Source organism: Staurois parvus, unplaced genomic scaffold, assembly GCF_062004578.1.
Source record: "Staurois parvus isolate SC_StPar_1 unplaced genomic scaffold, SC_StPar_1.0 ptg003112l, whole genome shotgun sequence".
Lineage (NCBI taxonomy): Eukaryota > Metazoa > Chordata > Amphibia > Anura > Ranidae > Staurois > Staurois parvus.
Genome location: NW_028320908.1, coordinates 63,885 through 80,902, shown reverse-complemented (window position 1 = coordinate 80,902; position 17,018 = coordinate 63,885). Strand labels below are relative to the sequence as shown.

At 50.2% G+C, this 17,018-nt stretch overlaps 1 protein-coding gene across 1 annotated transcript in view; it reads left to right on the top strand.

Moving 5' to 3' along the window:
• Positions 1-17,018, top strand: part of LOC149428586 (SCO-spondin-like) — a 161,706-nt gene that overhangs the window by 87,347 nt on the left and 57,341 nt on the right. The window contains 8 exon segments of the mRNA XM_089667228.1: positions 388-588; positions 671-841; positions 3,260-3,457; positions 6,634-6,730; positions 7,098-7,318; positions 7,419-7,568; positions 7,822-7,988; positions 9,523-9,686. Coding sequence (XP_089523354.1) covers positions 388-588; positions 671-841; positions 3,260-3,457; positions 6,634-6,730; positions 7,098-7,318; positions 7,419-7,568; positions 7,822-7,988; positions 9,523-9,686 — 1,369 coding nt within the window.

The window sequence follows — 17,018 nt, the reverse complement described above, 5'->3', positions numbered from 1 at the left end:
AGGAAGAAGAATTTTCAGTCTCCTCTATGAAAAGGTTCCTTTTGGTGTTTCCACGTAAGTTTCAGCTTCGTCACCCGAGTCAAATCCTCTAACTGCTGGCCTTAGTGAAGACCTGAGGACCTGATCTAGCAGATCTGAGGACTGTGGAAGAGTCACATGGTCCTGGACAAGACTGGCATCCTTTAGACATGTCTGGGCTGTGAGGATATCTGTGTTTAGTTGGACAATCATGTGACCATAGACTAAGCATTCATCATTGGCTGGACTGGCTGATGGTCACTTTATGGGGGTCCTTAGGCTAGGTCAGAGGTGGACAATTTGAACTTTGTGAAGACCCCTGTAGTGGTCAGATGTTGTACCGTCTGCTCTCTTTTCTTGTGTTGTCAGTGGCTGGAGGCTGGTGTGATTGGTCAGACTGGACCCCGTGTTCTAGGACGTGTGGTACAGAGATGGTGACCAGGTACCGGAGCTGTGCCTGTCCTAAACCGCTTGGTGGAGGAGAGCACTGTGGTGGGGTGCAGCAGTATTTTGGTGATACGGGAGTGCAGCTGGAGAGGAAGGAGTGCCCCTCACCTTCTTTTTGCCCAGGTAAGGAATAGAGCACGTATGTACCGCAACTGCCTCTCACGTGACACGCGTGTCCGTAACGTCATCATTCTTTTCTCCTCAGTGAACGGACAGTGGAGCCCCTGGGGTCCCTGGTCAGAGTGTGACACCTGCTCTGTGGACTCTGTGAGGACTAGACAGTGCAGTAACCCCCCTGTGAGGTTTGGGGGCGCTCCATGTGAAGGAGAGTCCCGGCAGAGCAGAAATTGTCACCCCAACATCACACAGTGCTCAGGTAATGGGGTGCAGGTGCTTATAGTATAGACCTGGGGTCTCCAAACTGGGACTTGGGGGCCCGATATGGCACTTTGCCGGTCTTCATCCGGCCCTTGGAGCGCTATTTCTCCTACTGATACCAACATTGGGCAGGATTTCCCACCGACACCAATGATGGGGCACTATTCCTCCGAGTGACACCAATGATGGGGCACTATTCCTCCGAGTGACACCAATGATGGGGCACTATTCCTCCCACTGATACCAATGATGGGGCACTATTCCCCCCACTGACACCAATGATGGGGCACTATTCCCCCCACTGACACCAATGATGGGGCACTATTCCTCCCACTGACACCAATGATGGGGCACTATTCCTCCCACTGACACCAATGATGGGGCACTATTCCTCCCACTGACACCAATGATGGGGCACTATTCCTCCCACTGACACCAATGATGGGGCACTATTCCTCCCACTGACACCAATGATGGGGCACTATTCCTCCCACTGACACCAATGATGGGGCACTATTCCTCCCACTGACACCAATGATGGGGCACTATTCCTCCCACTGACACCAATGATGGGACACTATTCCTCCCACTGACACCAATGATGGGGCACTATTCCTCCCACTAATACCAATGATGGGGCGCTATTCCTCCCACTGACACCAATGATGGAGCGCTATTCCTCCCACTGACACCAATGATGGGGCACTATTCCTCCCACTGACACCAATGATGGGGCACTATTCCTCCCACTGACACCAATGATGGGGCACTATTCCTCCCACTGACACCAATGATGGGGCACTATTCCTCCCACTGACACCAATGATGGGGCACTATTCCTCCCACTGACACCAATGATGGGGCACTATTCCTCCCACTGACACCAATGATGGGACGCTATTCCTCCCACTGACACCAATGATGGGGCGCTATTCCTCCCACTGACACCAATGATGGGGCACTATTCCTCCCACTGACACCAATGATGGGGCACTATTCCTCCCACTGACACCAATGTGGGGCACTATTCCTCCCACTGACACCAATGATGGAGCACTATTCCTCCCACTGACACCAATGATGGGGCACTATTCCTCCCACTGACACCAATGATGGGGCACTATTCCTCCCACTGACACCAATGATGGGGCACTATTCCTCCCACTGACACCAATGATGGGGCACTATTCCTCCCACTGACACCAATGATGGGGCACTATTCCTCCCACTGACACCAATGATGGGGCACTATTCCTCCCACTGACACCAATGATGGGGCACTATTCCACCCACTGACACCAATGATGGGGCACTATTCCTCCTACTGACACCAATGATGGGGCACTATTCCACCCACTGACACCAATGATGGGGCACTATTCCTCCCACTGACACCAATGATGGGGCACTATTCCTCCCACTGACACCAATGATGGGGCACTATTCCTCCCACTGACACCAATGATGGGGCACTATTCCTCCCACTGACACCAATGATGGGGCACTATTCCTCCCACTGACACCAATGATGGGGCACTATTCCTCCCACTGACACCAATGATGGAGCGCTATTCCCCCCACTGACACCAATGATGGGACACTATTTCTCCCACTGACACCAATGATGGGGCGCTATTCCTCCCACTGACACCAATGATGGAGCGCTATTCCCCCCACTGACACCAATGATGGGGCACTATTCCTCCCACTGACACCAATGATGGAGCACTATTCCTCCCACTGACACCAATGATGGGACACTATTCCTCCCACTGACACCAATGATGGAGCACTATTCCTCCCACTGACACCAATGATGGGGCACTATTCCTCCCACTGACACCAATGATGGGGAACTATTCCTCCCACTGACACCAATGATGGGGCACTATTCCTCCCACTGACACCAATGTGGGGCACTATTCCTCCCACTGACACCAATGATGGGGCACTATTCCTCCCACTGACACCAATGATGGGGCACTATTCCTCCCACTGACACCAATGATGGAGCACTATTCCTCCCACTGACACCAATGACGGGGCACTATTCCTCCCAGTGATACCAATGACGGGGCACTATTCCTCTCACTGACACCAATGATGGGGCACTATTCCTCCCACTGACACCAATGATGGGGCACTATTCCTCCCCCCACTGACACCAATGATGGGGCACTATTCCTCCCCCCACTGACACCAATGATGGGGCACTATTCCTTCCACTGACACCAATGATGGGACACTATTCCTCCCACTGACACCAATGATGGGGCACTATTCCTCCCCCCACTGACACCAATGATGGGGCACTATTCCTCCCCCCACTGACACCAATGATGGGGCACTATTCCTCCCACTGACACCAATGATGGGGCACTATTCCTCCCACTGTAACTATTTGTTCGTCTTGCAGAATGTGATGGCGGTCTGGTAGACTTTCCGTGTGGTAAGCCGTGTCCTCGCTCCTGTGATGATCTCCATGGAGACGCCGTGTGCCTGGAGAGTGCGGAGTGTCAGCCCTCATGTGGGTGTCCTGAGGGTCAGCTGATGCAGGATGGGGCGTGCATGGAGTCAAGTGAATGCCGATGCAAGTACCAGAACCGATCGCCAGGTGGGTGACCAGAGCAACGATCGATAATACCGTGTCAGTCATGTGTGTGTACACTAAGGGGATTGCCAAACATGGACAACCTCCTATCATTGCTACCACCAATACTGGGGGACCCCCAATACCCAACCACTGCTACCACCAATACTGGGGGACCCCCAACACCCAACCACTGCTATCACCAATACTGGGGGACCCCCAATACCCAACCACTGCTACCACCAATACTGGGGGACCCCCAACACCCAACCACTGCTACCACCAATACTGGGGGACCCCCAATACCCACTCACTGCTACCACCAATACTGGGGGACCCCCAACACCCAACCACTGCTACCACCAATACTGGGGGACCCCCAACACCCAACCACTGCTACGACCAATACTGGGGGACCCCCAATACCCACTCACTGCTACCACCAATACTGGGGGACCCCCAATACCCAACCACTGCTATCACCAATACTGGGGGACCCCCAACACCCAAGCACTGCTACGACCAATACTGGGGGACCCCCAATACCCACTCACTGCTACCATCAATACTGGGGAACCCCCAATACCCACTCACTGCTACCATCAATACTGGGGAACCCCCAATACCCACTCACTGCTACCATCAATACTGGGGAACCCCCAATACCCAACCACTGCTATCACCAATCCCGAGAGATCACCAACACCCAACCACTGCTATCACCAATCCCGAGAGATCACCAACACCCAACCACTGCTATCACCAATCCCGGGGGATCCCCAACACCCAACCACTGCTATCACCAATCCCGGGGGATCCCCAACACCCAACCACTGCTATCACCAATCCCGGGGGATCCCCAACACCCAACCACTGCTATCACCAATACCGAGAGATCATCAACACCCAACCACTGCTACCACCAATACCGGGGGACCCCCAACACCCAACCACTGCTACCACCAATACCGGGGGATCCCCAACACCCAACCACTGCTATCACCAATCCCGAAAGATCTCCAACACCCAACCACTGCTATCACCAATCCCGGGGGATCCCCAACACCCAACCACTGCTATCACCAATCCCGAGAGATCACCAACACCCAACCACTGCTATCACCAATCCCGGGGGATCCCCAACACCCAACCACTGCTATCACCAATCCCGGGGGATCCCCAACACCCAACCACTGCTATCACCAATCCCGGGGGATCCCCAACACCCAACCACTGCTATCACCAATCCCGGGGGATCCCCAACACCCAACCACTGCTATCACCAATACCGAGAGATCATCAACACCTAACCACTGCTATCACCAATACCGGGGGATCCCCAACACCCAACCACTGCTACCACCAATACCGGGGGACCCCCAACACCCAACCACTGCTATCACCAATACTGAGAGATCTCCAACACCCAACCACTGCTATCACCAATCCCGAAAGATCTCCAACACCCAACCACTGCTATCACCAATACTGAGAGATCACCAACACCCAACCACTGCTATCACCAATACCGGGAGACCCCCAACACTCGCTCACTGCTATCACCAACACCGGGAAATCTCCAACACCCAACCACTGCTATCACCAACACCCCACTCTCACTGGAATCCTCAGCAGCTCTTCATTTTTGGAGGATTTCCAGTTGTGTTCCTTCTGTTGAGGGATGTGACGGTTGTAGTAGTTGCACGGAACGTTCTTCATGCATAGAGTGTCTCATGTTTTCCTTCTTCTGTTGAGGGATGTGACGGTTGTAGTAGTTGCACGGAACGTTCTCCATGCATAGAGTGTCTCATGTTTTCCCTCTACTGTTGAGGGATGTGACGGTTGTAGTAGTTGTACGGAACGTTCTCCATGCATAGAGTGTCTCATGTTTTCCTTCTTCTGTTGAGGGATGTGACGGTTGTAGTAGTTGCACGGAACGTTCTCCATGCATAGAGTGTCTCATGTTTTCCTTCTTCTGTTGAGGGATGTGACGGTTGTAGTAGCTGCACGGAACGTTCTCCATGCATAGAGTGTCTCATGTTTTCCCTCTTCTGTTGAGGGATGTGACGGTTGTAGTAGTTGCACGGAACGTTCTCCATGCATAGAGTGTCTCATGTTTTCCCTCTTCTGTTGAGGGATGTGACGGTTGTAGTAGTTGCACGGAACGTTCTCCATGCATAGAGTGTCTCATGTTTTCCTTCTTCTGTTGAGGGATGTGACGGATGTAGTAGTTGCACGGAACGTTCTCCATGCATACGGTGTCTCATGTTTTCCCTCTTCTGTTGAGGGATGTGACGGTTGTAGTAGTTGCACGGAACGTTCTCCATGCATAGAGTGTCTCATGTTTTCCCTCTTCTGTTGAGGGATGTGACGGTTGTAGTAGTTGCACGGAACGTTCTCCATGCATAGAGTGTCTCATGTTTTCCCTCTTCTGTTGAGGGATGTGACGGTTGTAGTAGTTGCACGGAACGTTCTCCATGCATAGAGTGTCTCATGTTTTCCTTCTTCTGTTGAGGGATGTGACGGTTGTAGTAGTTGCACGGAACGTTCTCCATGCATAGAGTGTCTCATGTTTTCCCTCTTCTGTTGAGGGATGTGACGGTTGTAGTAGTTGCACGGAACGTTCTCCATGCATAGAGTGTCTCATGTTTTCCCTCTTCTGTTGAGGGATGTGACGGTTGTAGTAGTTGCACGGAACGTTCTCCATGCATAGAGTGTCTCATGTTTTCTTTCTTCTGTTGAGGGATGTGACGGTTGTAGTAGTTGCACGGAACGTTCTCCATGCATAGAGTGTCTCATGTTTTCCTTCTTCTGTTGAGGGATGTGACGGTTGTAGTAGTTGCACGGAACGTTCTCCATGCATAGAGTGTCTCATGTTTTCCTTCTTCTGTTGAGGGATGTGACGGTTGTAGTAGTTGCACGGAACGTTCTCCATGCATAGTGTCTCATGTTTTCCCTCTTCTGTTGAGGGATGTGACGGTTGTAGTAGTTGCACGGAACGTTCTCCATGCATAGAGTGTCTCATGTTTTCCCTCTTCTGTTGAGGGATGTGACGGTTGTAGTAGTTCCACGGAACGTTCTCCATGCATAGAGTGTCTCATGTTTTCCCTCTTCTGTTGAGGGATGTGACGGTTGTAGTAGTTGCACGGAACGTTCTCCATGCATAGAGTGTCTCATGTTTTCTCTCTTCTGTTCTATAGGAGGGTCAGAGTCTGGTAACAGCTCCGCCTGGTCCGGTCCGGAGCCCTGGCAGTATCTACCGTCTGGAGAGAGTGTGATTCTTCAATGTCAGAATTGGTATGTCGGGATCAGGAGATGTCGGGGTCAGGAGAGGTCGGGGTCAGGAGATGTCGGGGTCAGGAGAGGTCGGGGTCAGGAGAGGTCGGGGTCAGGAGAGGTCGGGATCAGGAGAGGTCGGGGTCAGGAGAGGTCGGGGTCAGGAGAGGTCGGGGTCAGGAGAGGTCGGGATCAGGAGATGTCGGGGTCAGGAGAGGTCGGGGTCAGGAGAGGTCGGGGTCAGGAGAGGTCGGGGTCAGGAGAGGTCGGGGTCAGGAGAGGTCGGGGTCAGGAGAGGTCGGGGTCTGGAGATGTCGGGGTCAGGAGAGGTCGGGGTGAAGGCCACGTCTCTCTTTGTAGATATTAAAGAAGATTGTTCTTGTTCCAGCACCTGCGTTGATGGCCGCTTGCTCTGCACTTTCGACCCGCGTTGTGTTCTGGATGGCGGTTGGGGTCCTTGGAGTTTGTGGTCCTCATGTTCTTCAAGCTGTGGAGATGGCATCCAGACCCGTAGGAGGAAATGTGACAGTCCAGCTCCACAAAATGGTGGAAGAGCATGCGTGGGGGGTGAAAAGCAGCAGAGGCACTGCCAGGGGCCCGCCTGTCCCGGTGAGACAAGGACTGTCCTTTGTACACCACACACACACGACCATAGGGCTGATACCGATTCCTGAACCCCTTGTGCCCGTTGTGTCTTCGTTCAATACAGAACCGGATCCTTGGAGCGAGTGGTCCCCGTGGTCTCCATGTAGTCTTAGCTGCGGGGGAGGGGAGCAGATCCGGGTACGAGAATGTCGGCATCAGGAATGTGAAGGAAACGCCATCCAAAGCAGGATGTGCAACAGCCAAGTTTGTCTAGGTGAGTACCTGTCCTAGGACAAGATGGCGGAGTGACTGTCCACCTGGTGATTGTCTCAGCGACTCCCATCGTCCGGATATTCGCTTAGACTAGGACCCTGAGGTGGGAGTCGTGCCACTGCCCCGCCCCCCTCCCCCACCAGCTGGAAATAGAAAAGTCTTGGAGCGATGTTCTCTCTCGTAGTCACTCCACTATAGGGGTGTCTCCTTGTCACCGATGGTGAGGCTGCTGATTGGCTGTTCCGTGTTTCCAGATGTTGGCTGTCCGATCGACCGGTTGTACCGCGAATGTGGGAAGGACGACAGCTGCCCCTACAGTTGCGCCCACCTCACCCAGCAGGTGGAGTGCTTCCCGGATGAGTGTGAGGAAGGGTGTCACTGCCCGCTGGGCACCTACTTCCACAACGGATCCTGCATCACGGTGAGGCTTCAAGTCATGTGACTCTTGTGAGGGCGTTCCACGTGGACGCTCAGGAGAGATGATACAGTTTAGGGTTGGCTTCTTCTGGCTTGTGATGTTTTTGGTGGACAGCAGTAATGACACCAGGGGCGGCACTGCCCGAGGGCCCGGGGTCAGTAGGGGGCCCCATGAGATGCCCCTGGTACCTTTTTTTATAGTCCTTTTTGAGTTTGGGCAAGGACACAGCGGCCCTATGAGTTGTCAGTCCGCCCCTGAATGACACCATAATAATCGAAGGGGTCACCACACTGACCAGGGCCGGGGGAGGGGCTAGGCTTGGTCATTCTCTTGCTAATTTTTTGTTTTCGTATTTTGGGTGGAGTTGTGAAGAGTTGGACCCCCTGTCAGGTTTTCTGGCTGTCTGTGTCCACATTGGTGAGATTCCTCCTCTCCCACTGTCCTGGTCACCATTGTTCCAATGGGGACACCGGTCTGGTGACACCTGTCTAAGAAGGAATTTCACTTCCTGTTGTCTCTGAGACTCGAAGAAAGGGAAAATCTTTCCAATAGGACAGCAAATAAATCTGACGGGGGTTTGAACCATTTCCTGCTTCATCCAAATCCCCCCCCCCCCCCCAAAAAAAAAACCCAACTTTTTGACAGAGATTGTAAAGCTGAAGTTTGTTCGGTGTACCCTTTGCCTTCCCTGGCTCCTCCCCTCCCCCCCAACATGAAAATGATATTTTGAACTAGAACCTTTTAATTTTCATTACACAACTTTTAGAGCCGGTGATGTCATCACTGGGTCCCTGTGCTTCTCTATGCAATGTATGCACATCATGGCTGATAGGAGGGGCCGGCAAGGTGCTGTACATAGCTTCCTGAAAACATCCCAGCACCCTGCCTCAGTACTCCCAAGCAGGGGCGGACTGACAACTCATGGGGCCCCCGGGCAATAGGGGATCATGGGGCCCCTGTGTCCATGCCCAAACTCAAAAAAACCTATGCAAAAGGTACCAGGGGTATCTCATGGGGCCCCCTACTGACCCCGGGCCCTCGGGCAGTGCCTGAGTTTCCAAATGGTCAGTCTGCCCCTGCTCCCAAGAGCCCTCTCGAGATCTGTAAAATACTCACCATGCTTCTTATCGAATTCCATGGGGTGTCTACTTTCCAAAAAAGGAGTCATTTGGGGGGGTTTGGTGCTGTCCTGGCATTTCAGGGCCTCCGAAACTGTGATAGGTAGTCAGGAAGTGTAATGAGGGAATAAAGCCCTTTAAAAGCCTGAAGGTGGTCATTGGATTTTGGGCCCCTGTATGCGGCCAGCCTGCCAAAACGTCTCTCACATGTGAGTGCAGGACTGGAGGGAAGGATGGAGTTCAGCTTGGTGGTTCGAGGTTCCAGTAGGTCAGTTTTGGGCTTGGGGTGTGACTACGGCCGTATCATATTCATTCTGAGCACCGCTCACTTATTGATACCGAATGTTCAGTGGTCGGCAGTGTATTGGTGATGTCCTATCTGCTCCACGTATGAATACTTTTGTTCCTGTCTGGTTCAGGATTGTCCATGTGTGGTGACGGAAGAGATTCTACGGGGACTGAGGAATGCCACGCCTGGTGCCACACCCCATCCACCTTCGCTGGTCACCCTCCATGGAGCTGAGCTCATTCCGGGAGAAGAGGTGACTTCGGGAGACCAGATCCACCACGGCTGCAGCTCCTGGTAAGGACTCCGGGAATAGGGAACCCCAGAGAACTACAACTCCCAGCAGGCCAAACTGAGCTATAATGGGGGATGTTTGTCCGCTCCATCTAAACGTTGTATTTCATCACATCGTGGTCCTTTGGAAGAGTGTGTGACCTGCAGCAGTGGAAAGCTGGTAAAATATCACGGCAATGCAGGATTATGGGCCTTCCGTTGAGGGACATGGGAAGTCTTTATCTCTTAGCTTGTACTGCCACCTACAGGCGGATAGGACACTAGCACAACCAGGGTAACCCCTCGTACTACCAGCGTGGCTCAACTTTTTCTGATGGACCTTCTTTCTTCAGCTCTGCTGTTCCAAAGACCTACCTGTGATTTTTCTTTTTTCTCCAACCAAGACTCTTCTCCGCAGCATTGCTGGTGGTTTCCCCTCCAAATTGCAGCTATACAGCATGGTTGTCCTGCAACCAGACCCCACTGGATTGGATGGTGCAAGTGACCTTCAGGCACTGGGTTCCATGTGGGCCGCTTTCCAGACTCAGTTCTGGAAAAGATTCGCTGCAGAGTGCTTTCCAGGTCCAGAGCTGCTGGCACAGTCTCAGGAATTCTCTGAAGACTCATTTAACGAGTAGCTCTGGGAGGTCCATTATTTTTATTGGTCGCTGGATGCCAATGTTCTCGGTTTTCCACCAGCCTTGCTGTATAAAGGGGTTAATGCTGTGGGACTGATCTTTGACATCATCCGCCAGGTGGAGTGTTGCACTAGTAGACCACGCTCTCTTTGCCACCATACGTCGAGGAAGTATCTCCCTCCAGCTGCTCCTACTACAAAGAGCCATGTGGATCTTTGATCTTCAAACTGCTTCTGCTGCCCACATACAGCAGCTTTGGTCACCTTCAGTCGTTTGACCCTCCAGTCACTGACCTATTACCAGCTGTCCAGGTTTCATGAGTCCTTGAGACCTTGTGTCTTACCCTGAACGTGTATGTTGTATATTGCCTATCTGCTTGGTGGCTGGAATAGGCCTGATTGTAGACACGGGTGGTGGGGGGACAGTCCCACTGTGCCAAGTGCCCTCAGCTTAGCTTCTTCTGATGGTGTCAGTGCTGCTTACAGTACGCTTGCTGATGGGGCTAGTGTCTGATATCCATGCTTTCTTCTTGGTGGCTTCTGAGCCATTGGTCACGGAGAATCGAACTCAAATCTTTGGCTGGTGAGCTTACCCCTGAGAGGTTGCAGTCTTCTGCTATTACTCCCAAGTTAAAGGAGAGCAATTTGGCTCCTATTGTTGCCATGCATGCCACTCCGAAGCTAGAGGATTAGCCTGTTACTTCTACCAGTGTGGTTTCCATCCTTGGGTTGTATAGGGTTCCTAAAGCTGCAAAGACTTTCTCTGTTCTAATTGTTTGTCTAAAGAGATTGGAAGCACATCCTGGTAAGCGGTTTGTCCCCCCTATGAGGTTACTGGCTTTGTATCCATTTTGTGAGGAGTTTGTTCAGAATTGGTCTATTCCCACACTGGATCTAGTCATGTCTAGCCTTACCAAGGTGACCACCATACTGTTGAAGGACGCAACTGCCTTTAGGAACCCAACTGATAAGCGATTGGAAGCTCTTTCAAGAGTCCTGTGTGGTGGGTCCCGCTGTGCACCTGATTCTGGCTTTATTTCATCAAACCAGTAAACCCAAGGGTGGGATCGTAGGTAGTCCCCAGATAAGGAGATACATGAAAGTAAACCCAAGGGTGGGATCGTAGGTAGTCCCCAGATAAGGAGATACATGAAAGTAAACCCAAGGGTGGGATCGTAGGTAGTCCCCAGATAAGGAGATACATGAAAGTAAACCCAAGGGTGGGATCATAGGTAGTCCCCAGATAAGGAGATATGTGAAAGTAAACCCAAGGGTGGGATCGTAGGTAGTCCCCAGATAAGGAGATACATGAAAGTAAACCCAAGTGTGGGATCGTAGGTAGTCCCCAGATAAGGAGATACATGAAAGTAAACCCAAGGGTGGGATCGTAGGTAGTCCCCAGATAAGGAGATACATGAAAGTAAACCCAAGTGTGGGATCGTAGGTAGTCCCCAGATAAGGAGATATGTGAAAGTAAACCCAAGGGTGGGATCATAGGTAGTCCCCAGATAAGGAGATACATGAAAGTAAACCCAAGGGTGGGATCGTAGGTAGTCCCCAGATAAGGAGATACATGAAAGTAAACCCAAGTGTGGGATCGTAGGTAGTCCTCAGATAAGGAGATACATGAAAGTAAACCCAAGTGTGGGATCGTAGGTAGTCCTCAGATAAGGAGATACATGAAAGTAAACCCAAGTGTGGGATCGTAGGTAGTCCTGAGATAAGGAGATACATGAAAGTAAACCCAAGTGTGGGATCGTAGGTAGTCCTGAGATAAGGAGATACATGAAAGTAAACCCAAGTGTGGGATCGTAGGTAGTCCCCAGATAAGGAGATACATGAAAGTAAACCCAAGTGTGGGATCGTAGGTAGTCCTCAGATAAGGAGATACATGAAAGTAAACCCAAGGGTGGGATCGTAGGTAGTCCTCAGATAAGGAGATACATGAAAGTAAACCCAAGTGTGGGATCGTAGGTAGTCCTCAGATAAGGAGATACATGAAAGTAAACCCAAGTGTGGGATCGTAGGTAGTCCTCAGATAAGGAGATACATGAAAGTAAACCCAAGGGTGGGATCGTAGGTAGTCCCCAGATAAGGAGATACATGAAAGTAAACCCAAGTGTGGGATCGTAGGTAGTCCCCAGATAAGGAGATACATGAAAGTAAACCCAAGGGTGGGATCGTAGGTAGTCCCCAGATAAGGAGATACATGAAAGTAAACCCAAGGGTGGGATCGTAGGTGGTCCCCAGATAAGGAGATACATGAAAGTAAACCCAAGGGTGGGATCGTAGGTAGTCCCCAGATAAGGAGATACATGAAAGTAAACCCAAGAGTGGGATCGTAGGTGGTCCTCAGATAAGGAGATACATGAAAGTAAACCCAAGGGTGGGATCGTAGGTGGTCCCCAGATAAGGAGATACATGAAAGTAAACCCAAGAGTGGGATCGTAGGTGGTCCTCAGATAAGGAGATACATGAAAGTAAACCCAAGAGTGGGATCGTAGGTGGTCCTCAGATAAGGAGATACATGAAAGTAAACCCAAGTGTGGGATTGTAGGTAGTCCTCAGATAAGGAGATACATGAAAGTAAACCCAAGGGTGGGATCGTAGGTAGTCCCCAGATAAGGAGATACATGAAAGTAAACCCAAGGGTGGGATCGTAGGTGGTCCTCAGATAAGGAGATACATGAAAGTAAACCCAAGGGTGGGATCGTAGGTAGTCCCCAGATAAGGAGATACATGAAAGTAAACCCAAGAGTGGGATCGTAGGTAGTCCTCAGATAAGGAGATACATGAAAGTAAACCCAAGTGTGGGATTGTAGGTAGTCCTCAGATAAGGAGATACATGAAAGTAAACCCAAGTGTGGGATTGTAGGTAGTCCTCAGATAAGGAGATACATGAAAGTGACCCCAAGAGTGGGATTGTAGGTAGTCCCCAGATAAGGAGATACATGAAAGTAAACCCAAGTGTGGGATCGTAGGTAGTCCCCAGATAAGGAGATACATGAAAGTAAACCCAAGTGTGGGATTGTAGGTAGTCCTCAGATAAGGAGATACATGAAAGTAAACCCAAGTGTGGGATTGTAGGTAGTCCCCAGATAAGGAGATACATGAAAGTAAACCCAAGTGTGGGATCGTAGGTGGTCCTCAGATAAGGAGATACATGAAAGTGACCCCAAGTGTGGGATCGTAGGTAGTCCTCAGATAAGGAGATACATGAAAGTAAACCCAAGTGTGGGATCGTAGGTAGTCCTCAGATAAGGAGATACATGAACGTAAACCCAAGTGTGGGATTGTAGGTAGTCCTCAGATTTCCCCAACAGGTGCTCTGGCAGAGAGTATAGATATGGTTCACTGTTCTCATGTAGACCGTGGATTAGCCACCTGATGAAAGTATGTGTATGGCACAGCCAGATCTATGCGCTAATATAGCAAAGAGAGACGGTCATTGATGATGCATTTGGACATGCAGGTCAATCCTTAGAGCCGTATTACAGGCATGTAGATTGCATGGCAGACCCAAACATGACCCATGAGGAATAGTCCATTAGGATATCTTCCAAGAACATGTAAAGGCAATGGTGCCCGTGGAGGTATACAGCAGGTAGAGTGGGACTGAAAATATTCACAGTAGTGGGTGAGCTAAGGAATAGTGAACCGCCGTCTTCCAATGTTCGGAAAAATGTCAGCCGGATTACAATGGCTCATCCAAGCCCTTGGCAGGAAATGAGAAGGCCCCAGTGTGTGGATGCCTATGTACTGAGTCACCCAACCTTGCCCTGTCATCTGGGATTGTCTCTTCCCACTACTGAGTATAGAAGGCTGAACCATGCAGTGTAGTCATCCGTGGGTCAAGGGTCTGCCGGATCAGCCTGGTGTTCCGGTGTGCGGTGCATGGCGGTGAGATGGTAACACTGAGTGGAAGCACCGGGAAGCCGGTGACGGAGGCACCAAGACGCTGTGACATCAACGCGTTTCACCCACTAATGCAGGCCATAGATGGGTCGAAAATCGGCCGATTTTTCTTTTAAAAAAACGAACAATCGGTCGTTCAAGTGGCCGACGTTACCACCAATGATAAAAAAAATCGGCCGATTTTCATCCCGTCTACAGCCGGCAAAAAGTGTCTCTGCAGAGAGCTCCGCTATTTCTTTGACAGTTCTCTGACAGTTCCTTGACATTTACAGCGGTTGCAACATTGTATCTATTTGTATCCATTTAGGATACAGATGTTTTTATTCGGAAACAAATAGATACAATGTTGCAACCGCTGTAAATGTCAAGGAACTGTCAGAGAACTGTCAAAGAAATAGCGGAGCTCTCTGCAGAGACACTTTTTGCTGGACTGGAATTCCTCTTATTTTCATCCTACTTCTTCTTCATCCTCATCCTCTTCTTCTTCTTCATCCTCATCCTCTTCTTCTTCTTCTTCTTCCTCTTCATCCTCATCCTCTTCTTCTTCTTCCTCATCCTCATCCTCTTCTTCTTCTCCTTCTTCATCCTCGTCCTCTTCTTCATCATCCTCGTCCTCTTCTTCTTCATCATCCTCATCCTCTTCTTCTGCTTCTTCTTCTTCATCCTCTTCTTCTTCTTCATCATCCTCTTCTTCTTCTTCATCATCCTCATCCTCTTCTTCTTCTTCTTCATCCTCATCTTCTTCTTCCTCATCCTCATCTTCTTCTTCTTCCTCATCCTCATCCTCTTCTTCTTCCTCTTCTTCTTCTTCTTCATCCTCATCCTCTTCTTCTTCTTCTTCCTCATCCTCATCCTCTTCTTCTTCTCCTTCTTCTTCTTCTTCATCTTCTTCTTCATCATCCTCATCCTCTTCTTCTGCTTCTTCTTCTTCATCCTCATCTTCTTCTTCATCATCCTCTTCTTCTTCTTCATCATCCTCATCCTCTTCTTCTCCTTCTTCTTCTACTTCTTCTTCATCCTCATCTTCTTCTTCCTCTTCCTCATCCTCATCTTCTTCTTCTTCCTCATCCTCATCTTCTTCTTCTTCTTCCTCTTCTTCTGCTTCTTCTTCCTCATCTTCTTCTTCTTCTTCTTCTTCCTCATCCTCATCTTCTTCTTCTTCTTCTTCTTCCTCATCCTCATCTTCTTCTTCTTCTTCTTCCTCATCCTCATCTTCTTCTTCTTCTTCCTCATCCTCTTCTTCTTCTTCATCCTCATCCTCTTCTTCTTCTTCCTCATCCTCTTCTTCTTCTTCTTCCTCATCCTCTTCTTCTTCTTCATCCTCATCCTCTTCTTCTTCTTCTTCATCCTCTTCTTCATCCTCATCCTCTTCTTCTTCTCCTTCTTCTTCATCCTCTTCTTCTTCTTCTTCATCCTCATCCTCTTCTTCTTCATCCTCATCCTCTTCTTCTTCTTCATCCTCTTCTTCTTCCTCTTCTTCTTCTTCATCCTCTTCTTCATCCTCATCCTCTTCTTCTTCTTCTTCTTCATCCTCTTCTTCTTCCTCTTCTTCTTCTTCATCCTCTTCTTCATCCTCTTCCTCTTCTTCTTTTTCTTCTTTTTGTCTTCCTCTTGCAGGTCACTGCTCATGCGCAGATTTTTTATCGGTAAAAAATCGTCCGATTTGCCCACTAATTGCCGCGAAAATCGTCCGATCGTCAAAATTGGCCGATTTTTTTCCAACTTTCCCGATTTAAAAAAACGGCCAAAATACCGAAAAACGGCCGAACAAATAGCCCACTAACGATCCGAAAATCGGCCGATTTTCGACCCATCTATGTCCTGCATAAGTCACATGAGCTTCTTCAGTTGTGATAGTTCACTGGGGCCTCCAGTATGACTTCTTACTCGTTCTTCCCGACATGCTGAGGACAACTTGGCTAAAGTTCTCTACTGCAAGAATTGTTTGAGGAATTTGGCCTTTGAGGGATGTTGTCTTTGGGGCCCACTTTGGGTAATATCATCAAGAATGCTATTAAAGGCAGGAGAACCCGTTTTTGCTGGTGAAAAAAAGCCGGGGGTGCAGACTGCATATTCGTCCTCCATTGGTTTCTCTCTCACCTCAACTTCAGCGTTGAGGCCCTCCAAGCTCGGCTTCCCGTCCTCCGGCACAGCCTGGTATTCCACGTCTGCCAGATACTCAGATAAGCCTTCCTTTCCATGAAGGTGCTGCCCCATTTTCCAGAGTTGGGGGTCACCTGTTGACATTTTCTGGCACCTTGACAGCTTGTATTCTAGATGCCTGGGTGCAAGGAGGTGTACCAAGGCTACAGACGGACGTTTCTTTGCTTGTCTTCTCCTCGTTTTCTCACTTCCAACCTTCCTGTTTCTCCACACAGACTAGAAGATCTCCTTCACCCCTTTCAGGTCTCCTGGATCAAGGTGTCATTGCCTCAGTCCCTACAGCAGGACGGTTCCAGGGCTTCTACTGTAACCTATGTAACATAAGAGTGCTGCACTGACGTAGCATCAGGGGCAGACTGACCATTTGGAAACTCAGGCACTGCCCGAGGGCCCGGGGTCAGTAGGGGGTCTCATGAGATGCCCCCGGTACCTTTTTCATAGACTTTTTTGAGTATGGGCAAGGACACAGGGGCCCCATGATCCCCTATTGCCCGGGGGCCCCATGAGTTGTCAGTCTGCCCCTGCTTAGGAGTACTGAGGCAGGGTGCTGGGATGTTTTCAGGAAGCTATGTACAGCACCTTGCCGGCCCCTCCCATCAGCCATGATGTGCATACATTGCATAGAGAAGCACAGGGACCCA